A 26,755-nucleotide genomic window follows, 5' to 3' on the forward strand; every position below is an offset into this window, starting at 1 on the left:
TCACAGCGCTCACCATAGCACATACCCTCCCCAATGTCTATCAGCCAGTCACCCCATCCCCACTCCAGCAACCCTCAGTTTGTTTCCCGAGATTAAGAATTCCTCATATCAGTGAGGTCATGATACACGTCTTTCTCTGATTGACTTATTTCGCTCAGCATAAGACCCTCCAGTTCCATCCACGTCACTGCAAATGGCAAGATCTCATTCCTTTTGATGGCTGCATAATATTCCATTGTATATATATATACCACTTCTTCTTTATCCATTCATCTGTCGATGGACATCTTGGCTCTTTCCACAGTTTGGCTATTGTGGACATTGCTGCTATAAATATCAGGGTGCACGTACCCCTTCGGATCCCTACATTTGTATCTTTGGGGTAAATACCCAGTAGTGCAATTGCTGGAACATATGGTAGCTCTATTTTCAACTTTTTGAGGAACCTCCATACTGTTTTCCAGAGTGGGTGCACCAGCCTGCATTCCCACCAACAGTGTAGGAGGGTTCCCCTTTATCCGCATCCCCGCCAACATCTGTCATTTCCTGACTTGTTAATTTTAGCCATTCTGACTGGTGTGAGGTGGTATCTCATTGAGACTTTGATTTGGATTTCCCTGATGCCAAGCGATGTTGAGCACTTTTTCATGTGTCTGTTGGCCATTTGGATGTCTTCTTCGGAAAAATGTCTGTCCATGTCTTCTGCCCATTTCTTGATTGGATTATTTGTTCTTTGGGTGTTGAGTTTGATAAGTTCTTTATAGATTTTGGATACTAGCCCTTTATCTGATGTGTCATTTGCAAATATCTTCTCCCATTCTGTCGGTTGTCTTTTGGTTTTGTTGACTGTTTCTTTCATTGTGCAAAAGCTTCTTATCTTGATGAGGTCCTAATAGTTCATTTTTGCCCTTGCTTCCCTTGCCTCTGGTGATGTTTCTAGGAAGAAGCTGCTGCAGCTGAGGTCGAAGAGGTTGCTGCCTGTGTTCTCCTTTAGGATTTTGATGGACTCCTGTCTCACATTTAGGTCTTTCAACCATTTTGAGTCTATTTTTGTGTGTGGTGTAAGGAAATGATCCAGTTTCATTCTTCTGCATGTGGCTGTCCAATTTTCCCAACACCATTTGTTGAAGAGACTGTCTTTTTTCCACTGGACGTCCTTTCCTGCTTTGTCAAAGATGAGTTGACCATAGAGTTGAGGGTCCATTTCTGGGCTCTCTATCCTGTTCCACTGATCTATGCATCTGTTTTTGTGCCAGTACCATACTGTCTTGATGATGACAGCTTTGTAATAGAGCTGGAAGTCCGGAATTGTGACGCCACCAGCTTTGCTTTTCTTTTAAACATTCCTCTGGCTATTAGGGGTCTTTTCTGGTTCCATACAAATTTTAGGACTATTTGTTCCATTTCTTTGAAAAAGGTGGATGGTATTTTGATGGGGATTGCACTGAATGTGTAGATTGCTCCAGGTAGCATTGATATCTTCACAATATTTGTTCTTCCAATCCATGAGCATGGAACGTTTTTCCATTTCTTTGTGTCTTCCTCAATTTCTTTCATGAGTATTTTATAGTTTTCTGAGTAAAGATCCTTTGCCTCTTTGGTTAGATTTATTCCTAGGTATCTTATGGTTGTGGGTGCAATTATAAATGGGATCGACTCCTTCATTTCTCTCTCTTCTGTCTCGTTCTTGGTGTATAGGAATGCCACTGATTTCTATGCATTGATTTTATATCCTGCCACTTGACTGAATTCCTGTATGAATTCTAGCAGTTTTGGGGTGGAGTCTTTTGGGTTTTCCACTTAAAGTATCATATCATCTGCAAACAGTGAGAGTTTGACTTCTTCTTTGCCGATTTGGATACCTTTGATTTCTTTTTGTTGTCTGATTGCTGTGGCTGGGACTTCTAATACTATGTTGAAGAGCAGTGGTGATAGTGGACAACCCTGCTGCATTCCTGACCTTAGAGGGAAAGCTCTCAGTTTTTCCCCATTGAGAATGATATTCGCTGTAGGTTTTTCATAGATGGCTTTTATGATATTGAGGTATGTACCCTCTATCCCTATACTCTGGAGTTTTGATCAAAAAAGGGTGATGTACTTCGTCAAATACCTTTCCTGCATCTATTGAGAGGATCGTATGATTCTTGTTCTTCCTTTTGTTAAAGTATTGTATCACGTTGTTTGATTTGTGGATGTTGAACCAATCTTGCAGCCCAGGGATAAATCCCACTTGGTCGTGGTGAATAATCCTTTTAATGTACTGTTGGATCCTATGGGCTAGTATTTTGGTGAGAATTTTTGCATCCATGTTCATCAAGGATATTGGTTTGTAATTCTTTTTGATGGGGTCTTTGTCTGGTTTGGGGATCAAGGTAATGGTGGCCTCATAAAACAAGTTTGGAAGTTTTCCTTCCATTCCTATTTTTTGGAACAGTTTCAGAAGAATAGGTACTAATTCTTCTTGAAATGTTTGGTAGAATTCCCCTGAGAAGCCATCTGGCCCTGGGCTTTGGTTTGTTGGGAGATTTTTGATGACTGCTTCAATTTCCTTAGTGGTTATAGATCTGTTCAGGTTTTCTATTGCTTCCTGCTTCAGTTTTGGTAGTTGATACATCTCTAGGAATGCATCCATTTCTTCCAGGTTATCTAATTTGCTGGCATAGAGTTGCTCATAATATGTTCTTAGAATTGTTTGTATTTCTTTGGTGTTGGTTGTGATCTCTCCTCTTTCGTTCATGATTTTGTTGATTTCGGTCATTTCTCTTTCCTTTTTTATAAGTCTGGCCAGGGGTTTATCAATCTTGTTAATTCTTTCAAAGAACCAGCTCCTAGTTTCGTTGATCTGTTCTACTGTTCTTTTGGTTTCTATTTCATTGATTTCTGCTCTGATTGTTATTTCTCTTCTCCTGCTGGGTTTAGGCTTTATTTGCTGTTTTTTCTCTAGCTCCTTTAGGTGTAGGGTTAGGTCGTGTATTTGAGACCTTCCTTGTTTCTTAAGAAAGGCTTGTATTGCTATATACTTTCCTCTTAGGACTGCCTTTGCTGCATCCCAAAGATTTTGAACAGTTGTGTTTTCATTTTCATTGGTTTCCACGAATTTTTTAAGTTCTTCAATTTCCTGGTTGACCCATTCATTCTTTAGTAGGATGCTCTTTAGCCTCCATGTATTTGAGTTCTTTCCGACTTTCCTATTGTGATTGAACTCTAGTTTCACAAGCATTGTGGTCTGAAAATAGGCAGGGAATAATCCCAATCTTTTGGTACCAGTTGAGACCTGATTTGTGACCTAGGATGTGATCTATTCTGGAGAATGTTCCATGGGCCCTAGAGAAGAATGTGTATTCCGTTACTTTGGGATGGAATGTTCTGAATATGTCTGTGACGTCCATTTGGTCCAGTGTGTCATTTAGTCTTTATTTCCTTGTTGATATTTTGCTTAGATGATCTGTCCATTTCAGTCAGGGGGCTGTTAAAATCACCCACTATTATTGTATTGTTGTCAATGTGTTTCTTTGCTTTTGCTATTAATTGCCTTATATAATTGGCTGCTCCCATGTTAGGGGCATAGATATTTACAATTGTCAGATCTTCTTGTTGGATAGACCCTTACCCGCTCTGATACCCAGGAGCTCTGCCGCATTCAGGCACCCCCAGTCTTTCTGTGACCCCGAGGGTCCTGAGACCACACTGTCCCGTGAGGTTCCACCCCCTGCTTAGCCACTGTGGAGCGACGTCCCTCAGAGGAGCCGACTTCTAAAAGTTCCGATTTTGTGCTCCTCGGCTCTATCACTTGCCAGAAGCGGCCGATGGAGGCCCCCTCCCCTGCCGTCTATCCTTCCGAATATCGCCTCGGATTCACTTCTCCACACGTCCTACCTTCCGGAACGTGGTTGCTTTTCTGTTCAGAGAGTTGTTGCTATTTTTTCCTTTAATCTCCTGTTGAGTTCATAGGTGTTCAGAATTCTTTAATCCCTATCCAGCTGAATTCCTGAGACCAGACGAAATACAGGTCTCCTACTCCTCCACCATGTTGCTTCTGAGAGGCAAGTTCTTACTATTGATCGTATTTCTCAGTATACATCTGAGGCTTATCATACTTTAAATCTTCATCTATGGAATCACTTTACAGATAAATCCATCTCAAAATGAGATAATTTTACCAAAACTATTTTGCACAGAATCAGAGAGGCCTACTGAACACATAAATAATCTAATTTATCATCAAAAGTACAATATATTTAAAAATATGACAATACATTTTTTTAAAAGATTTTATTCATTTATTTGAGAGAGGGAGCACAAGCAGGGGGAGCAGCAGAGCAGGAGGAAGAAGCAGACTCTCCTCTGAGCAGAGAGCCCGATGCAGGACTCAATCCCAGGACCCCGGGATCATGACCTGAGCTGAAGGCAGAGAATTAAACTGACTGAGCCACCCAGGCACCCCACAACAATAAATTTTAAGGTAAATAGAATCATATGTCTCTATCTTATCAATAAATTTCTATCTAAAATATCACTGAGTTCTAGTAATTATTCCTAAGTATGGTACTGATCAACATCTATTAAGTAACCTTTTTGAGATTATCTCTAGTAGAATACTCACCTAATAGCATCATTGGTCTCTGAAACAGCTTTCAGGTACTCCTTCAAATAAAAATAATTAAAGCAGTATTTCCGAATCCTATAGCCTCGCCATCGCCTCTGAATCTATTGAAGTAAATTAAAAGATAAAATATACCAGTGAGCATTTTTAGTCAAAACATTAACAGTTCTTCAAAATTAAGATAATCATGGATGATAACTCACATCAAATAAAGTCTTAGGCTTTCCCACTAATATAATAGTATATAGTTGCAACTGTAGAATGTACTTAGATTATAAAATATTATAGAAACAAAACATATTTAGAGATCAGATTTTAAAAAATTTATAATTTTTCACAAATACTAAATGTGAAATTAACTACTGAACAATTAAAAATTTGCTTTAAAAATCTCTACCATTTCCACTTCCTGACCAAACGGATTTTTTATTTTTCATAAATCACTGACTTGAAGATTGTATTTGGTCTCATTAAAATCAATTTTCAAATGGGCTTTTAAAATTTGGTGGTTTCAAAATCTTTAAACAAAATGTTATCTTATCTCTTCATCATGATATTTTAATACTTCTTTAATAATAACAATAGCTAACATTTATTGTTTTATTATGTGTGAGGTACATGTATTACAGTTTGCATGTATGTATGCATTTAATCTTAAGAATACTCCTAGGAGAAATACTCTTTTCTTTTTTTTTAAGATTTTATTTATTTATTTGGCAGAGAGAGACACAGCGAGAGAGGGAACACAAGCAGGGAGAGTGGGAGAGGGCTCGGCAGGAAGCCTGCCGAGCAGGGAGCCCGATGTGGAGCTGGATCCCAGGACACTGGGATCATGACCTGAGCCGAAGGCAGATGCTTAACAACTGATGAGAAATATTCTTATCTTCTTATTTACAGATGAGAAAACTGCTAAATAGAGAAGTTACATAATTTCCTCATAGTTATATAGCCATTGGTGATGGATCCAGGAATTACATTAGGACTTTAGAGCCCATTTTCTAAACCACTAAAAGATAGAACTGGGCACAGAGTGAAATGCAATTTTCAAAGGACAAACATTTCTGTTGAAAGCACCTATGTTTTTTTAGATGAAAGGAGTATGGGGAGGGGGTCTCAGAGAACAAATTTATGTGGGCTACTTCTTGCCTTATTATATACTCCAGTAATCACGAGAAATCAATCTCTTTATGTTTTATCTTTGCTAATATAATCTCTAATAGACAAACTCAAAACAAAAACATAATAATGCATAGATCTTATCTTTGTGGAAAACAAACAAACAAAAAAACCTCACAACTTCTTTAAAGGAGTAAGGGAAGAAGAAACAGCAAAAGATGAAAAAAAATGTTAACCCTGCATAAAGATTTAACTTCATTCCCTAAAATTTTATGGCAGTGTTCATATATTTTTGAATTATTCACATATTATGAATGATTCTCTTTTTGGATATGAAGTCCTTCCAATGTTTTGCACAGTTAGCTAAGCTAGGAACACACACCTTCTCTAAACATTTTTTTTTAAATAGCAAAGGGTTATCAATATAGACACTCTATACTTGTGTCCCTTGGGTTTTATCCCAAAAGCCTATTCTTAATTCTTAATATTCTTAAATATGTTGAGCTTAAAATTTTTTATAACTTGAAATCTGGATCTATAAGAATAAACAGGAAAAATGTTTTACTTGTATTCTAAATTTTTCTGTGTTTTAAAACATGATCATTTCAAAGATATTTTACAATCTGAAATACAGAACATGAAAATTCTGAAGAACTGTTTTAGTCAATCTCCCAGTATGAGAATGACTAAAACCATTGAAGATATGCAAAACAGCTTGTAAGAACAATTAAATCAGAGATAATTCTAGAAAGTAACAACAAGTAGAAAAGCAAGCTAGTGTAACAATGTTATAAAATGCACCTTTCCAAATATTTTTCAAGTGATCTTATTTTAGAAATTCATTAAATAAGAAAAATTATTTTTTTAAAGTTATATACTCATTTTAGAAACTATCTCCCTCTAATTTGACCAAACTGTATTAGAGCTGACAAAGAAAGGTGAGGAATTGATACAAACCACTTTCCTAATGAAAAAGAATAATCAGTTGGAATATGTTTATGTATATAAATCATATATGCAAATAAGTAAATATTTTCCTGGCTCATCTAATTTAATCATTACAATATCATTTTGAGGTAGAGATTATTATTAGTCTCATTTGATAGAAGGGGACATTGATACTTAAGAGAGGTTAAATCATTGCTTTCAGTCATAGAGCTGGTGGGATGGCTTCAAATATTACACCATGCTTTTACTTCATGTACAGTCATACAATAAAAGAAGAGAACACTTTCAGACAAAAGTACAAACAGAAAATCCATCATTAGCAACAGAAGTGACTTAGGAAAAATGGGAAAATATTAGGATATCATATAGTGTTAAGGTAGGAACTACTTATAACATTAAAACATCATTAAATTCTAAATGAAGTAAGATTAAACGATGCATGCTGGATCACTGAGAAGGAAAAAGGAAAGATGTTGATTTATGATTAGGTCACACTAGGGCACCGTGTATGCCCATTCTGAGAAAAAAGTCTGAAAGGACAAAACTAAAATTGAATTCATGTCAATAGGAAGGATACCTGAAGTCAGTGGCATGGGCTCCCTCCCACTTCAAACCAGGCAAATACTAGAAACAGCACTAACCACCTCCAGAGAGTCTATAATTGGTGTGTTCTCAGGGGATCTTCTAATATCCAACCTCCCTAGACATCTACCCAAAGGCAGGCTAAAATTCTTTTCCAAGACAAATCCTTTTATTCAGAATTGGGTATTAAAACACATACTGAGGGGCGCCTGGGTGGCTCAGTTGTTAAGCATCTGCCTTCGGCTCTGTCAAATAAATAAATAAAATCTTTAAAAAAAAATGAATAAATAAAATAAAAATAAAACACACTGAGCAAGTGATGGTTAAAGTAACAAATTAAAACTCAACCACATTAATAATATTGATTGATAATCAATCTTTAAATGGCTTTGCTAGAGGTAAGTAGGTAAAAGTAGAAAGAAACTGGGTGTTTGGCCAGGGGAAGATGCTGCCATCCCGTGAAGGGAAGCTCATGAATGTGCCAGGTATTACATTAACTAACTGCTTTAATTCTCATGCTAACCTATGCATGCGGCATGATCTCCATGTTAAAAATGAAGAAACTGAGGTTAAGTAATTTGATCAAGTTCACATAACCAGTAAAAGAATAAATGGCAAAGTCAGGATACAAACCCAGCTCTGTCTTATTCAAAAGCCCACTCTTTCCACTAAAACATCTTACAGATGAACTACATAAGAAGAAAAAGTATGTGTATGTGTTCTTTCATTTAAAAGATAACCATTTTCCCATGTTATAAGGAGTCCAGTTTAACCAATCCCTAATTGATAGAAGATACAATACAGTGGAGATTCTACTATACTTTCTCTTATAAGAACAGATGACATCTGTAACTTTGCCTAAATTTCCTGTTGATGTCCCAGTACTAGCGAATCAACTTTAATTAAAAAAAAAAAAAACAGTTCTTTCAAGAGGCTAGATGACTTTTTATAACATTTCTTAATTTCAAGGTGAATGGGTTATGACTTAAAAAAAAAGGCTAGTATTCATGTCCTTTAAAGTAATTAGCAACTTTCAGAAGTGATTGGTATAAAACAATTATTGTCATTGATCAGCTCTGAATAGATAATTTTAAACAAAGTCATTGTGTGCTCAGCAGATTACAGCTTGTTAAACAGGCAAGTTCTAAATGACCTCTTAAGCTAGTCAAATCAATGATGCATATTCCTCATTAAGTAACATCAAAATGTAAGTGGTCTTATAAATAATGTTTATTTTAAGCACTAAAACAAATGGCAAAAACCTGATATACCAAAAGCCATCTGCTCATAGAAAAGATTTACCCTCCACTGGTTTACTTTTATTTCTCAAAATTCATAGTAACATTACTGTTATCAAAAGAGGAAAAAAAAGTCTTCTCACCTAAAATTAAAATGAAGACATGGAAAACAAAATGTCTATCACTGATAATAACCTGCGTAGCATCAGTGGTCTGAGTGGACTTGAGAGCGGGCAAGTAGAACCCTTACTCATGGCTATGCTCTTATTTACTAGAGTGCTCAACATCCTAGATTATACAGTGTGCCCCGAAAAGTAGGTTTACTAAATTCTCCAAGGTATTTAAAAAACAGTAATATCCAAATTTCATACTAGGTGTCACTGAATTATCATGTCAAAAACATACGTATATGAATGGAAATCTTAACTAGGTATTTGTAACTAATGGAAGAGTCTGGATGATCATTCCATATGCAGTTTCTTCTCTTTGATGCTGTTTCCCCACTCTCCCTGACTTTATACTCCCTTTCACTACAAATTTATTTAATCATCTCACAATGTTACTGGTACTAGAAGTAGTAGGAAGGGAGAAGAAATATTCTTTTGCATGGTGATGGGGGTTTAAACATCCGTCCGTCATCAGGCTAAAGCTGTCTGATCCTTTACCTCTTAGTCCTTGGGCTGACATTTTGGGACATCTGCTTCTATTAACTTGTATTCCTAGAGCCTAACATAATATCTAGTATATAACAGACGTTCACTATTGTGTCCTAAATTATTTCCTTAATTACTTCCTGAATTATTCCTGATAAATTCCTACTTATCTCTATCCATCTAATCATGGAGTCATTATTCTAAACGTACCTACTTCATAGTATGACAAATACAAAAACCGGATTATAAATAGTTTAGGAGATTGAAATGGATCCTTATATATCTGACACATATTCAACTATTTTTTAATTAAAGCCACCATGTAATAATTTCTAATATTTTTATATTTTAAACACAAGTGGGAAACAAAATAAAATGGTTAATTGATGTTTCAAGCTGGATTAATGTTTGTAAATTAAAATTTGTATTCAGAGATCCAGACCTCTAAGAAGAAAGAGCCAATAAAGTCATGGTTACTTTGCAAATTGGCTGTTTTAAGTGATCTTTAATCTAGTGATCCTCCTGTTATTATAGTCTTTATTTTTCTTAAGTGAAGATTTCTATCCGAACCAAAATATTTTGGGACACTAATTTCAAGACAAATCACTTAAAATAACTGAAATAATAAAGGATCAGCCGGGATGCTCTAGGTTCCAGAAGAATATCATTACATAAGTATATATGATTGATCAGTAACATGTACAAAGTTTCCAGGGTTAAGGGAATTCTACTTGAAATAATCAGTTATAGCAGTAGCTTTTTAAAAACTGTAAGCTTTAGATTATTTTCATTTTTCATTTCTCATAGATTTTGAAAGTGAGAAGAAAAAGACTGATGGAATATATTTTTTTACGAGATCTCTAAGATACTACACATTAGCACTTCCTGAAATTTGCATTCATATGATATTGCGCCAGTTGTCCTAGGACAGACAAGCAAAGGAGGACTCAAGATGTGTAAGATAACCCAATGGAGGCTTTTCAAGGACATTATTAGGAACATATACTTTGCAGAGAGCACTCTGGTTAACTTCCAAACTCTGTGACAGACTACATATCCTCATTATGTTTAGTTTACTGAAGACCAGTATAGTCTAAGAGTTAATGTACAGAGAGATTAGCAGTTGAAATTGCTAGCGGTCTTAGGGTGATGATGGGGGACAAATCCTGATGCTAGCAGTAGCAGTAGGTAAAGGTCCCAGCCTTCTTTTACAAGGAGAGGTTTGTCATCCAATTCTGCCTGCAAGGGGAAGCATGTGACACTCACTGTGGTCTCCTACGAATTGTCACTAAGTTTAGAATTCCCTAAGTAAAATGTACTACCAGTAAGATGCTCGTGAACTGTGAGGACCAGGGGATCAGTTTATCAAGTAAACCAGAGCATAAGTAATGAAGTTTCCATAAGAGCTCAGTCCAGGGTTCACATGGTTGTTCTCATCCAGATACAGAGAAAAGGAGAAGACTAGCAGTAAAGGCAAGAATACAAGTGGTCAGTAGTAACAGAAATGTTGGTACCAGCCCTCTCGGGTTCAATTCCCAACACTCACTCACTAGCTGTGGGACCTTGGGCAAGATACCTTTCTGTGATTCTATTTCCTCATCTTTCAAATTGGAATCATAATGATATCGACCTCTGAGAGCTGGTTGTGAGGATTACAGAGAAGAGTTAAAATATTTAAGACTGGTGCCTGGAGGGTAGTAACTGCCATGCAATTGCTAACTCTTATTATTTACTAATGGTTCTGACTTACCAAGATTTGGGAATATGTGGTATTACAATATTTATCTTGCCTGGCCTCAGAGACATATAGCTTCCACTGATGATCAGTTTGACAAAAGGTATGCTCAGATTTGCCAGCAACATATCTATATTCACACTCAGGTAATAAGTGTGAAAATCTGGAGCCATTCTCTTGGGGAAATAGGAGCCTCAAAGACAAGGTTGAGGCTAGATATACATTCAGCCTCTTGGGTGACCTATAAATGGAAGAATTAAGTATATGATATATACCACTCCACAGAAGAGGCTTCATCTGGGATGGGGTCAGCCAGTAAACGAAAGTCATAAGCAAGAGAAAACACTAAATGTTGAGAACCATGAGTCAAGGTACTGAGGAAAAGGAACAAGTAATAGACCCTAGGATGGATGAAATAATCCTGCTAAGCTATACTTTCTTTTTGCTACCTGGGGATATTTTTTAATGGACTTTCTATACATAAAGCAATTTGCCTTCATCTTTATAGTATTGTTATTAGGAAGCTGAGTTGCTAAGCCCAGCGTTTGGTGGACCTGAGGTGACACCTAAGTGCTTAATTAGATTCTCCCTGGCATCAGAAATGGAGGGTCAACTCTACGCCAGACTCTAAAAGGATAGACAATTATGTATCTAAATGGGATGTGGAAAGAAAGGAATTTAGCAACTGAATCAGTTCAGGACATTTGTATAAGATACTAAAAGCTATTCAAAAAGAGAGAACTAAAAAATAAAAAAAGTTGAGGACCAAATTTAGACAAGATTCACAATGGAATATCCAAAATGCTGGAGGAAAGGCAGAACCCTAATCTGGAGTAAAGTTGAATTAAAGACCAAAAAGGCAATAAAGTGTCACAGAGAGAAACAGGAGGAATAGGGCCCCGAGAGTTAAGATAAAAATTTATTGAGCAATTTATTGCTGTATTAATTGACTGTCACTGGCCTAGCAGCATATCAGTAACAGGGATTTTAAGGAGGCATACTGTGGGTTCTGACAGCAGCTTATATCATAGTAAACCTCCTTCAAACCTGTACATGCTACGATACTTAGGCAAGGTCGCAAAGTTCATGAGATCTTCCATTCACCTGAGAATTGCACTAACCAAATAGTACCTTACCACGTCCAGTTTATCTATACCACATAACCTCACCAGATTTCCAAAAAGTCTTAAAGGTCCCCCAGCAAAGGCTTAAATAATTTCCAACAAAGACACTGAGGGACTTAAACAAAAAGTATTTAAAACAAATGACTTTTTTTACTCCTCATTTAGAAAAGAATGGGCTAACGTTCATTGATTTATTCAGGGAAATTTATTTAACCACCTACTATAAGCCAGAAACTGTAGATACAAAAACTAAGAGAACAGGATCTGGGCCCCAAGGGACTTACAGTGTGTGGGGAGGTGGATACAGGCATGCGAATTAGTGAAGATAATAAAATGTTACAGGTTCTATAACAGAAGTATGTTGATGGTAAAATAGGACATAAAAAGAGTGATCAATTCCACATGGGTAGGGGGATCGTAAAGTCTTTAGAGAGAAGGTGACCCTTGAAAAAATAAATGCAGCAAATCAGGATATGGATACATATTACATTAAAAAATCATATAATTTATTCTTTATTATAAGATAGGCTAAAAAATGTATTTTTTAAATCCCTCTATTTTCAGGAATGCTCCACTAGCCTCGTTAGCAATTGGTGATAATTTGTCATGCTAGGAGTCAACAGTCAAACATAATTTGTAATCAGCTCAGTATATAAGGCAAATTAAGACAAAAGTTCTTCTTTTCTATTGTACGTGAAAATCTTATTCAAGATTTGTGTGCACATATATCTGTTGGAATATTATTGACCATATAAATTTTTGGTAGTTATCTATGACTCTTAGAAATTCTTCCTCCTGGACACACACAGCCACCCATATGTAAAGCATTTAAGGGACAGTTATTTTGAACAAGGTTACTCAGTAGCTGATGAACTGAAAAGGCAGAGGTGTAGCTATTAGACGTAAAACTTCAGCTAGTGGTATCTAGCCAGGATTGTAACTTCAGATGTGCACAACATGAAGGGATGTGGACCACACACTGGTTTCTTTAGCCACTCTTCTCCTGCAGAAAGCACAATCTTCAGAGCACCATCTTGCAAAACTGCACTTCTTACAAATAAATTCAGTTCTGGTCACTGTGATCAACCAACACTACAATTTAATCTTTGCTAGGCAGTCATTTTGGCCTCCATGCAAGTAAGCCCCATTCCTCATCGTAGGAACATGAAGTAAGTACCTAGTCTATTACCAAGTCAACTCATCCAAACCTCTGAATGCAGTCTTTGAATATCTTCATTAGAGAAGTGTTTTTATTATAAATTTCTCACAGTAGTGCTTACATCCTCCACATAGCCTCACAAAAACTCCTGTGTGTCGTCAGTGGCTTGGCTCAAGCCTTCCTCTGCCTCACTTTAATGGTCACTGCATCCTCACCTCTACTCTTCTCTCCTGGAATATGTTGCATAAAAAATAACTCTGGACACAGCAAGAGAGACTTTATTTCAAAGAATCATTATAAGGGAGAGGGAGTGAGTGACCATCACAATAGATGAGTGGACTTCTGCAATAGGGAGAGTGCTTTGACCATAAGATCTGTAAGCATGTCAAGAAGTAGACACAAAGAGTTTTGTTTGTTTGTTTGTTTGTTTTTAATAGGAAGATGTAAACAAGGCTAGAAAGAACTTGATGTGGGGAAGTGGGATGAAAGGGTGGCATAATCGGATAGATCAGAAAATGCTTTACCCGGAAGCCAGCCTATTCTCAGGAGGAAGTATTATATGCTGGCTAAAATTCAGGGACCCGGAGGGAGGAGAGAACTTCAACCACAGTTTGGTGAATAAACATGTTTTTCCAATTGATCGATGGAGACAAGCAGTTGTGCTAATCATTTGTGAGGTAAAGAATGGAAATTTAGGAAGGGGGTCGCTGTGCCTGGCCTTGTCATAGGTAAACAAGGGACATATCTATGCCTCTCATCTAAGTCATGTGGTGAAGGGCAATTTTTTTTTTTTTTGCAGCAAGCTGTTTCCGGAGGGTGGGGAAATTTTTTTAAACTTTGTTGCTTTCCATGATCACAGGACCCAGGTAAAGTTTAACATCGTTCACTAACATTAATAAAAGACAAGTTGACTTTGGGTGATGCTAGTAGGAAATGCAGCTTTTAGTATAATGTTGGGAAGTCAAAAACTCTGCCTTTCAAGAGGCTTATATTGACATGGGTTTCTTCGATATGCCTAATCTAGGTAAACAGAATCATGATTCAAGCCAGATCAAAACTCAATAGGAAGATTGGGGGCTAAATAGCAAACAACAGAATGCATTTTTCTAACCCTGTCTTCTATGTCTTTATCTTCCCTGGTGATCTATGGAAACATCTAAGTCTTAGGTCAGCAAGTACTTTACGTTCACAGTCATCTATTGCTTTTTACTTTGGAGACACACCTGACACAAAATAAGCAGAAAAGAGAGAATCTAACAGTGTTGAAGGCTCAGAAGTTAAGTCTTTGGCAGAGTTATACAGAGAATCAAAATCTCCTAAATTCCCAGATTTAAGCATTCCCAGTGAAAGAAGAAAACCAAATTGTTTTCCTATACTATTATATTATTAACAAAGGTAAATAGCCCATCGCAGCTACAGTATGTGCCTTTGGCTCAGGAAAAGGAAGTAAGAAGATCTACTTCTTCCTCTTCCTTTTCTCTCTAAACCATAGGGGAACAGAAAGGTAGACAGAGGAGCACCTGGGTGGCTCAGTCAGTTAAATGTCTGCCTTTGGCTCAGGTCATGATCTCGGGGTCCTGGGATCAAGACCCATGTCGGGTTCCCTGCTCAGTGGGGAGCCTGCTTCTCCCTCTCCCTCTGCCCCTCCACTCTGCTCATGCTCTGTCTCTCTCTCAAATAGATAAAATCTTAAGAAAAGAAAGAAGGAAGGAAGGAAGGAAGGAAGGAAGGAAGGAAGGAAGGAAGGAAGAAAAGGAAAAGGAAAAGGAAAAGAAAAGATAGATCGTACGTGGAGACTGTACCTGGGATAGGCTCTCAGCACACACCCATACCTGCAGAGGAAAGCACCCTTCCCAAAGCAGTATACATAATCAAAATAATGTTAATTTAGCTGCCATAGTTCCACACAGGACTTTTAGAAGGTATTTTACTACGCTGCTTCACCCAAAATAAATTCTATTATTAGCTGAAGAACTAATAGATTAATGAAAGAGAATATAATAAGGCAACATAAGTTCTAAGGACATTTAGGAAATTCACCAAAGTATTTTCTCCATTTATAATAGCTCCACAATTAAGCTATTACCATACTATCTGAGACAAGAGGACTAATACTTTTGTTGTGCCCATTCCCAAAATCTGTGCAGAAACCAAACCAGCCTCATAATCACTAAGCTCAGCGTTCCATTAGGAAAATAATACATAAAATTGAACATAGAGAGAGGATAGAAATAAAACTTCTAAGGTGGAAACTGACTTTATTACTGCTAAATCATATGAATAATTTCTAATTGATTTGTATTGGGCCGGCATCTTATATTCCAGAACCATGTTCATCTATTTATCACAATATTCTATATGACATATGGAAATTAATACATTGCTTCATTAATATTTACGGTCTTTCTCTAGTTATGGCTCAGAGATATTTAACATTCTAAAACATAAGCACTGATAATTACATGTTTTACATTTTAGTCTAATTTTTAATACTGCCAAGATTATCTAGTATAACTAACTTTTTAACTATGTACTCTTTTCTCTCTAACCATTAGCATATCAATCAAATTTGCATTATTCTGGCTTGCTCATTTTATTAAAAGGGAATTCAGAGCACAATTGACTTTTCATTTGTTTAACAAGTGAAGAAATATTTACCCTGACAGCCATTGCATTGTAGAGATTCATCTTCATAGCACAAGATGCGAACTGTGAATCAGGAAAAAAAAGATGGCATATAGTTCAGTTACACAAAGACAGTGCAGGCTATTTTTACATATAAAAGATAAGAATCTTTATACATAATACATAATAAGAGTTCTGGGCTTAGAAAAATGAAATCAAACTTCGTATTGAAGAGATAGGCTTCCTAATACATAATGCAGGCTTAACCAGAAAAATCTATGATAGTCAAACTAGGAGCTAATGGAGATATATGATCATAAAATGCTCTCCGCTGAGTTTGATAATCAATGGTGCTCTACTGAGAATAGAATAACAAAGCAGAAATATTCACAAGTGCTGGTGACACGTAGTATTGTATGATTTATTCACTGGGGTTCTTTTAGCCAAAACTCAAAGAAACATAAAAGGAATTCATATTTCAAGACGTCTGGTTTAATGAAAAATTCAAAGAAATGCTGTCTTCAGTCGAAATCCTTCAACGATATGGATGCAGTGATGGAGCAAAATTGTGCCTTCCAACCATCTGTACAAAATGTTATGTACTTAGCTGCCTCCTGAGTAATCCTTTGGAATTTTGTTTCATTTAATATTCATTTTAACACCATAAAATCATAAATACAATGATATCATGTTACAGCAAATCCCCTGATATAGTGAAGACTTCCTAAGGTCTTGGTTTCTTTCTAGTGTAGATACATTTGTCTATTAATATACAAATCTCTGTTACACTACACAGTCATTCAGCAACATAGCTTATTTCAAGGCAAATATTGCTTTAAATGAAGTCTCTACATCTGTTATATCTTTTAATTAAAAACATAAAATTAACATAACTCATGACAGTACAATAAATAAAAGCAATGAAATATACATTTTTAATACAAAATATTACTTTATTTTTATTCAATCGAAATTCATTTGACTAATATTACTTAAGCTTGGGTATTAGGTGCTGTGTTTCAAGCAAAAATCAGAGATAAGTGCCTTAACCTTTTATATAGGGGTTTTCTTCCCTGCAACAAACAGAAATTCATATAAAAGGGTTTCACTGTAATTAGGATTGTTTGAATTGCCTGGTCTGATCCAAAGCAAATTGTCTGTGGAGAGCAGCAGGGCTGGATTATTTATCAACAGTTTGAGCAATTAAGAAACAGTTGGCTGCAATATGTTATTTACAAATGAACACAATGATGTGACTTCATTTTAAATTCTCTTTCTTCGTCATAGCAAGTGAGGTATAATTCTTGGCGTTTGAGATGAATACTTTAATGCCATATTTCAAGTCCGATTGATGTAGATATAACCATTAAATTATTTTATACAGGAGAAACATACTAAAAATTAAATATCTAAAATGTCTGGGTTCAGAAAGAGGCAATGCTTCTTATCTTTAATATGGTGCTGTTCAGTCAGCAGCACTGATGATGTGTGAGCTTTCAAGCCACAGACATGAGTTCAGGTCCTGATGTTGCTTTTACCAACTGTGTCGCTTTGAACAAGTTACTTAAAGCTGGCCAGTCTTGACTTCCATGCTCACAAAATGCAACAGTACATACTTCATAGAGCTGGGGTGAAGATTAAAATGAGACAAAATTTTTAAGGTGCTTGGCATATAGTTGATGATTATAAAAAGGGATTATCACTGCTCTTACAAATTTTGTAGCTAAAAGTATGTAATTTAACAATAAGTAAAATTCCAAAATGTAAGAGGTTAAATTTTATTCTGGAGGCAGATAAAAGAGAGATCTAGGTTTTAAGTGTATGGGTTCTGACTTTTATAGCTAAAAGGTGGAAAAGCACTTTGATTCCAGTATATCATTCTCATGTGAATCACTCACTGATATTAAATTTATTTGCTTTGGAAAGTAACAAAATATATTTATGTGAAAAATACTGCATGATCCCACTTCTAAGAGGTACCTGAAATAGCCAAATTCACAGAGACAGAAGGTGGAATAGCAGTTACCAGGGGCTAGAGGAAGCAGGGCAGCTTTTGTTAAATGGGTAGAGTCTCCATCTGAGATGAAGGAGAAATTTTGGAGATGGGTAGTGGTGATAGTTGCATAAAAATGTAAATGTACCTAACGCCACTGAATAATATAGTACAGTTAAAAATGGTACAAATGGTAAATTTTATGCTATGTGTATTTTACCACAATTTTCAAAACACTAAAAAAAATCATTTGTGAATGTGAATTGTTCATTTTCATAAGCTTATCTATGAAGACACATTTAGACACTTTTAAAATTTTGTAAGATTTCTTTCATCTTTCATCAGATTTCCATTCTGAGCAAGGATACTACTTGTTTTATTAATATTTGTTCTTTTGGTATATGAATAGTTAAAATATAAATCATACAAAAGCCTTTGTTCTTAATATTGTTGTCTAGAATTCTGTCCTCAAAATTTGTTTTTTAATTTCATGGAGTTGGATACGCAAAGAATATCCTAGCTACTAAATATTAATAGTATTTCCAACAATGACGAGCTATTGTAATTTCTCAACAGACAACATTCTTAAAATTTTCTTACTATTTATTAATTTCCCATTTTATCATAAGATACTAAGTCTACTAGGGTTAAAAATCTGGAGTGAAAATCAAGCATGTTTGTTGAATAAACAAAGAAAGGGAAAGAGAGGGGAAAGGGGGACAGAAAGAGAGACAGAAGGATAAACAGAAGTGATATATTGCATTTACAACAAATAGAGCAGGAAGAACTTCTGGCATGAACACTTAGTCAACCATTTGCTAGCTATATGGCCTTTGCCACATCACCCACCTCAATTTTTATAAGGCTTCTGAAATTTTTTTTGGAGGATATAGTCCTTTTAAAGACATAATTTTCTGCATGGTTAGTACCCATGTGAATCTTTTGGACAGGGCTGCTATTCAGTGGGATTGGACCATGAGCACTGATGAAAGCATGTTTCATATTTTGAGTTTCTTTCTTTTTTCTTTCTATCAGGTGAATTACAATGGGAGGGTGGTTGGGGATAAATGAGAACCACCCTCTTAGAGGTCAAGTGATATTCAAAGCTTACCACAATCAGGTCCCAATTTTTCCCCTCAATTATCTCTTACCACTCCATTCCTTTAAAGCTCAAGCTGATCAAATTACTAATTTTATTTCTTTACCTCCATGTCCATATTACTCCCCTTGCCTCCAAATGTCTTACCATTCTTTTCCAGCTGTCCAAACCTTATCTCTCCTGTTTTTCTTGTAAGCATTTATAGGAGAAACTATCTTTTCTCTCCTACTCCAAAGCATACTTTCAAACCATTTCATACCAGTAAGAAGTACTCCTTTAAAAAGAACAACAACAACAAACCAAAAGAACAAGGAACCTTACTTTTTAATCTCAAGCCTTCCACACTTAAGACTCTCTATCCCTTTCAGTATTGTCATACTGCAGTTATCTGATTACTTACCTCCTTCCTCCCTCCTCCTCACTTCTCCCTGACTTGCTCCAAATATGCTCTAAAGATTCTGACATCAAGCTAATGGTCTAACTCTTCATCACAACTCCTGTCATTACCTTGAGACTTTTCAAATTCATGTAGACAACACATTTAATTACTAAATCCACAGCCCTGTTCCAGACCTTGTGAACTAGAAATGTTCCCCCTCTTAAGTCTTAAACTCTTAATGCAAATTCCTCTCCTTCAACCCCTAGTGGCTTGATTTCTCTTAAAGGTTCTTCTATCTGGTTTAGACAGATTTAATACAGATATTTCTTGATCCCCATTTTTAAGTTCCTTCTTCACATATTTTTATATACAATGGCTACATGGTATTTTGCTACATGAACATACCATAAATGACCTAATAGTTCCTTTATTGTTGAGTATTTATGTTGAAAACCAAAAAAAGATGAGTTTCAAGGAGGAAATAGTCATTTCCAAAAGCACAACACTTTAAAAAAAAGTTGTTTTTTTGTTCTTTGGTTTTTTTTTTTATCAAATGTTTCATTTTTATTCTGGTATAGTTAACATATAGCATTCTATTAGTTTCAGGGGTACAATATAGTGATTCAACAATTCTACACATTATTCAGTGCCTACCACAATAAGAGTACTCTTTAATCCCCATCACCTATTTCACCCATCTCCCACTCACCTCCCCTCTGGTAACCATCAGTTTGTTCTTTATAGTTAAGTCTGTTTCTTGGTTTCTCTCTCTCTCTTTTTTTTTTCTTTGCTCCTCAAAAGCAGAACACTTAAAGCAATGCCTATTCATAATAATTTTGAGTAATACATCTATATAAACTCAACCAGATCAGCTGGCTTTTTGTTAGGATTGAGCAGTACAAAGGAAACACTTGCATTAAAGTGATGACAATGGAACCTTTAAAAGCCATGCACATATGGATAACAGATATGATGAGCATGAGGCTTTGTTATTTTCCACATCAGTGCTATCCTCATTTCATAATTTTGAGTGTAATCATTAAAATGATTTATTATCAAATAATCCTGAGTATTTTGTGCATATGCTTTGCCTTGTTTGTTGGCAAATGATACCAATCTGTTCTTTATCAACAGCTGATTTTTAAAATACCCTTCCTTTTTCCATATACACACAAAATTAAAAGCCATATATATTATTTCTTACAGTTATTATTAATATAATCTTTAAAAGCAGGAGAACCAAATCTAAATTCATTTCATAATTATCACGAAAATATATTAATAAAGTTTTAAATTAATACCAGTAGGTCAAAAGCTTAAGTTATCTAGCCTTTAGTATTTATCTAAACCACACCACCCTGAAGGGAAAAAATGTTTCAGTCTTCTGCTCTGACACTAAATGGTGATAATGTTGCCTTCTTAACTTATAACTGATTTGGAGGTCCTTCTGCCGAAGTTTCTCTCTTCCTCTCCCTCTGCCCCTCCCCACCTCACACTCTCTCTCTAAGATAGATAAATCTTAAAAACAAAGAACAAACAAACAAACAAGAAAGCTCCGAAAACAGTAGGACCATTTGAGTATCCAGTAGGAAGGGCAAGTTGCAGTAAAGTTAGAGCAAGAGTTCAGCAGGTACGAAAACGCATATGCACCAAGCACACACACCAGATAGCCATCGATTTCACTAACAGGAAAAGATTTTCAAGGTTGTGAATCAACAATCCTAGACCCCTAAGATGGACAAATTTGAGTTATGTTGCCAGATACAGCAGCCTGGAAGTCAGCAGGAAGGCCAGAAAAGGAGGTAGAGAATAAAAAGAAGCAAAAACAATAGTCATCAAGGAAGCAAGAGTCCAATCTCAAAAGAAAACTGGAAATGACCTATTATTGTTGAGTTAATGAGGGCACTGTAGTGGAGAACCCATGATCCTTCAGGGCTGGATAAGCTAGCTGGTGTCACAATGAAAATTATTTAAAAGCTGGATAGAAATATTTTAGCTAATAGAATTTTGAGGGAGGCTGTTGAAAACTACTGAACCTATCTAAGGAGATCCTAGGACCTGTCTCTTCACAGTTCACTTCCTGTGTGACCTTTGCCACATCTCAAGACTGTTGACAATGCCAAATTTGCTAGCGCTTCTTTCCTCTGGTTACTGTGATATTGTGTCTCTGCTTTTCTAGTCATTATCTGTCTATAATTCCCTTTCCTCTGCCTAAACTCCACCTAATGTGCTCCACAAGCCTCAATTCTTGGCCCTGGCTCTACTCTTAAGACACGTTTTTTTTTCCCCATTAGGTAGAAAATCCAGTCATCTTGCAATGATGGTTCTAAAATCTTTGTGTCCAGCTCTGACTCTTAATCTAAACTCCCATTCAGTAGTTCACTTTAATAAGCATTTGGGGAGTGTTAATTATTATATGCCAGGCACTGCTGAGAGAGACTGCAAAATCGCCTTACAAGATACCACCACATGGAGGTGTCCTAACATCATCACAAACTCAAAAAGCTCAAAACATCTTTTTGTAAGTTTCACTGAGTGCCCCATTCAGAATGTTTCTTATAAACATGCACGCTTTTGTTATCATTAAAACCATTAATCAGGTTTGCGGAGATAAAAATGCAGCTATCTTAGCAGCTTACAAAACAAAAAGTTTCTCACTCACATTATGTGTAGACTAGGGTTCCCTATAGCTATCTATGTTCTACATCTCTTCATCTTAACCCCAAGGATGGAGCAGCCCAAGACTAGGGTGTGCTATTCTTATGCCAGAAGGAAAGAGGAAGAAAGCTTCTTAAAGCTTCATCTTGAGTGTGGCATATGTCCCATCTGCTCACAACACATGGCTTAGCCCAAAATCAACGAGATGGGAAAGAATCATTCTTTTATGAAGAAGGGGGTATTGAATAATTTTGACACATATTGATACAATTACCAGCTGTGTTGACCATAGCAAAAGTCTTCCAACATATATATCCCTGTGAATCATGTAATCAGTTAGCAAAAATGTCTGCAGGCTTTCTATGTGACATTTGCTGTGATACATTTGAGATACAGTAAATTGAACAGTTATTGCCATTCAGGAGCTCCCAGTCAAATAAGAGATGGAGATAAACAAATGTATCACAGTGGGACAAATGCCTACATGAACAAAGCTAGGAAGGCATACCTGATATCTGCAGTCTCCCACCATTCCACACTCAGCTTCAGGAGCTCAGAGAAGGTTAATATTTAAGTCTGGAACAATAAGTAGGGATTTGGACCAATGGGAGGCAGGTCAGATGAAGGAGGGAGGGCATTCGAGGCAAGGTAAAGGGCTTTGCAAAAAAACCTGTAGGACATTGCATATTTTGACAATGGCAAACGATTTAATGTGCCCAAAGCATATTTTATACAGGTGTAGCAAGAAGTGAGGTTAGAGAAGAAGCAATAGGGAGACTATGAAAAACCTGACACGTCACATGAAAGAGTGTGAACTTTAGGCTGTATGCCATGGCAAGGTCTATAGGCATGAGAGTAAAATGATGATGTTTAGACTGAAGTCAAGAGACTTTTATGATGGGAAATGGAAAGCGTTTGATGGCTGACAGGAGATAATTGGTAGAGAGAAGGAGGTAGTGGAGAGTCTAGGATGACTGGACTTCTGGTTGAATGGTTGTACCATTTATCTGAATAAAAGAATATATAGGGAGGAACAGGTTTGGGGTACCTGAGGGGCATGCAGATAATATCTTAATAAGTAGCATGTGGATCTATATGGATCAGAAACTGAGAACTTTAGGCAAATCACGAATCTTCCTGAGCCCCCATTTTTCTATCTATAAAATGAAAATAACACCTGCACTTTCTACTTGACAGATTGCTAGAAAATATTAAATAATGGATATAGTTTTTAAACAAGAAATTCCTTTAAAAATGTAGGAAATTACTTTTTAAAAGTCACATTCAACTCCTGACCAACCTTCTGCTAGTCCCCAAATTCTTTGAACCATCCAGATCAACATCCCTCCTGTCTCCCATCATACCATGCTCATTCCCAATTTCAAAACCTCATTCATGCTGTTCCTAATGGAATGTCCTTCCCTTTTCCCAGTCTACCATTTACTGATCCCCTGGAGGTCAGTTCAAGTCTCGTTTCTTTGATCTTTGGAGATAACATTAACTGCCCATTTAAGCACTTACTATCTGTCCATGTGTCTGGTGGGAGAGTCCCTTTTAAATTGACTTTCCTTTTTTATTAATTTACTTAATAGATAATATATTCATATTGTTTAAAATTCAAAAGCTACAGAAGAGTGTATAATAAAAAAAGTCTCTTTTTAAAGACTTTATTTATTTATTTGAGGGAGACAGAGCACATAAGTGGGGGGAGGGCGGTGCATGGGGGAAAGGAGAAACAGGCTCCCTGCTCAGCAGGGAGCCCAACTCGGGGTTCCATCCAGGACCCAGAGATCATGACCTGAGCTGAAGGCTGACGCCCAACTGACTGAGCCACCCAGGCATCCCAAAAAAGTCTCTTTCTTATGCTTCTTCCTTAAGGACCCAGTTTTCTTCTCCCTTAGTCAATTAATATCATCAGTTTTTTGTGACCCTTTCCCAGACAAGCAAATTAAATCACTGGCTTTCAAGTCATAGTGTGGTGGCTCAGGTGACAACAGAGGCCACAGAGAAAGAGTCCAAGCAGTTGAGTTTCTTCAACTTCCAAAACAGCTGCACCTCTTACACCTGTTTTACACATAAGGCTAAAAATTTTGCTAACATGTTAGTGAAGGAGGGGTTCTATCCCTAAGTTTTAAAATCACTAACCTATATCACTCATTTTGTAACTTAATCATGTACTATATGGCATTGTTATTATTGCATATAGCTGTTAGGCCAAAAAAATTATGCAGAATAAATCTGGGAAATGATGATTTAAACACAGTTACTACAGACTATGTGTGTGACAGGATAATGAATGTAGACTTAAACAATATCATGAATTCCTGTCCCACCCCCCCCAACCCAAGAAAGTAGCAGGCCATTCATGTGTTCCTGCTTCAGATGGCTTCTGTGTGACTGCCCATCCCTAGCATGCTCTGCTTTCCTAAAACCTGAGCTCTGAGAAATTATGCTGGCATGGGAGAGAGATAATAAGAGGGAAGCTATGGGCAGAGAAAGAGAAATAAAGGAGTCAAGATTCCACATGCCTGGGGAAGAGCTGGGCATTAGCTTTTTTATTTAAAATAAGGTAATACCACATTTGGCATTCCCATTGCTTCTGGGAGGTGGCTAAAACTCTAGGAATAAACTTGGTGGCACCTGTGGAGGAGACAGGACTCAAAGCACTAGGGATATCGGGACAGTGACTCTAACAAAAATTCCCATTCCCTTTATGTGGCCCACCAGCCACAGAGTTCTCAAGGGATGAACCTTGAGAGATCAATTACATGGGCTAGGACAAAGAACTTCCTCTGAATGAAGCTGCACAGAGGTGGGGATCTCTGGTATGTTAGCACTACTTATGCTTTGTGGACCTCTGTATAACCCAAAGGAGGGAAATCTCCAATAATGAACAGAACTTCAACTGTTTACCAGCTCAGTACATAAGGGTTTTGGAATCACATCAAATTGGGTTTGAACTTTTCTCCACGTATCACTAACAGTATGTCCTTGGGGAAGTAACCACTTCTGAGACAAATTCTTCATCTATTAAACAGTGATAATATTCATAGGACTTGTATAAGATTTTAGTTGGTATAAACATTAAACATATAAAATGTTTACAATATTTTAGTCATACTAGTCAATCAGTAAATGGCAGCAATTTTAATCTCATTCAATAATTACTTATTGAGGTCCAATTATGTTATCTGAGATCCTTCTGTTAGGTCCTATATACATAATGGCAAAAATAGATAAATTAATAAAACAGACGTGTTCTAAAATAGCTTACAGCTTAACAGACTTAAAAACTATCCAGAAGCAAGCTAAATGAAGAAAATCTCCTTTTTCTTTCCCCCAAGATCTCAAAGATAATTAGATCCAAAACTGGAGAATAACTTAGTAATCATGCTGAGTGATATTCTTTTTAATCACACTCAGTTAAGACACTAAAGTAACAAAACAAATTTCCTAGAATGGATCATTATATGAATTTTTAAAAATATTTTTCAGCAACCTCAACATCATTAGAATAAATATAGATTCCCAAGTTGAATACATTGACAATAGTCACTGAAATGTTTATACTCTTGCATATTTAATTAAAAAGAGGTCTCAATCATTCATAACCTTCTGACTAGTGGCTTGTGTGTAGAAACTACAGCAATGGAAGTTAAGTCAGTAATGCTCATGGAATGCCATATGCATACATATACTTTATTGTCTTGTCTATACATTGATATAGATCACCAACTATGAATGAATAATGGGGACAGAGATCACTCAGCACTCCATAAAAAATACCTTATTTTTTTGATCATCCCATTTAAGTAATCTGATTCCATTAAAAGTTGGTTTGAAGGAGCTTCTGCTGGCCATCTCAATTTGAGCACCAAACCAATTAGTGATAGTAATTTATTATAACCCATTGAATAAAACAGGAATCCATTAGTTCATACTGATGTAAATAATTTAAAAAAGACAAAAAATTTAACAAATATAATAATTGATTCTGGCCAAAGCCATCAATGAATGCTAAACCTAGTGTTAAAAAGCTTGATGAGAAAGAGGATATATATATATATACACACACACACACACACACACACACACACACATACAGTTTTGAACTATCCCCCCACCCCCATGGGGCACCTAGGTGGTTCAGTCGGTTAAGCATCTGTGTTCTGAGAGCATCACTGTGATTTTAAAGCTAGCTATAAGAGAGATCCAACAGTTACAAAAAGTTCATGGCAGAATTATTGTTTGAATACTTAATTTCACTAAATCTAAAATAGTAGGCTCTTCCTCCAAGCAGTTTCTGTACTTTATCAACATGTTTTAAAGTTGTTTTTGTTTTTTTTTTTTAAGAATTTATTCATTTATTTGACAGAGAGGACAAAGCAAGAAAAGGAACACAAGCAGGGGGAGTGGGAGAGGGAGAAGCAGGCTTCCCGCCGAGCAGGGAGCCCAATGTGGGGCTGGATCGCAGGACCCGGGGATCATGACTTGAGCCGAAGGCAGATGATTAACAATTGAGCCACCCAGGTGCCCCTTACAGTTTTTTCACTAAAGGTAAATACTTATCGTTTACTTATCTACTTATTTTTATCTTTTCCTCTCTCTATCTTCTAATTTCACTTAGATGCAACTAATCAGGAACAAATGAAAAACAAACTTAAGCTATTATAGTCGAAAATAGTAACAAACCAAAAAACAAATGAAGTAGGCCACCGATTAGAAACTTTCTCATTTTGTACCAAAAAAATTTTTTTTCTTAATATCCTAAAACTCTTAGCTGAAGTGTAAGTTGGCATGATACCATATACTTCTACAAGACTATCAGTGGATAGAGATGGTT

The 26,755-nt window shown here is 36.4% G+C and overlaps 1 protein-coding gene across 10 annotated transcripts in view; it reads right to left on the reverse strand.

The window, feature by feature from the left end:
- Positions 1-26,755, reverse strand: part of SPATA17 (spermatogenesis associated 17) — a 215,146-nt gene that overhangs the window by 174,952 nt on the left and 13,439 nt on the right. For all 10 annotated transcript variants that reach the window (XR_012375661.1, XR_003212173.2, XM_073884110.1 and 7 more), the window contains exons 4-5: positions 15,817-15,867; positions 4,604-4,707 (exon numbers count right to left, since the gene is read on the reverse strand). Coding sequence is in view for 8 of the 10 variants with exons in the window: in XM_073884110.1 (XP_073740211.1) it covers positions 4,604-4,707; positions 15,817-15,867 (155 nt within the window). In the remaining 2 variants the exon portion in view is untranslated. The remainder of the gene's footprint in view (positions 1-4,603; positions 4,708-15,816; positions 15,868-26,755) is intronic.

This window comes from Callorhinus ursinus, unplaced genomic scaffold (assembly GCF_003265705.2).
Source record: "Callorhinus ursinus isolate GAN/ISIS: 27379988/994484 unplaced genomic scaffold, GSC_fseal_2.0 scaffold54, whole genome shotgun sequence".
NCBI lineage: Eukaryota > Metazoa > Chordata > Mammalia > Carnivora > Otariidae > Callorhinus > Callorhinus ursinus.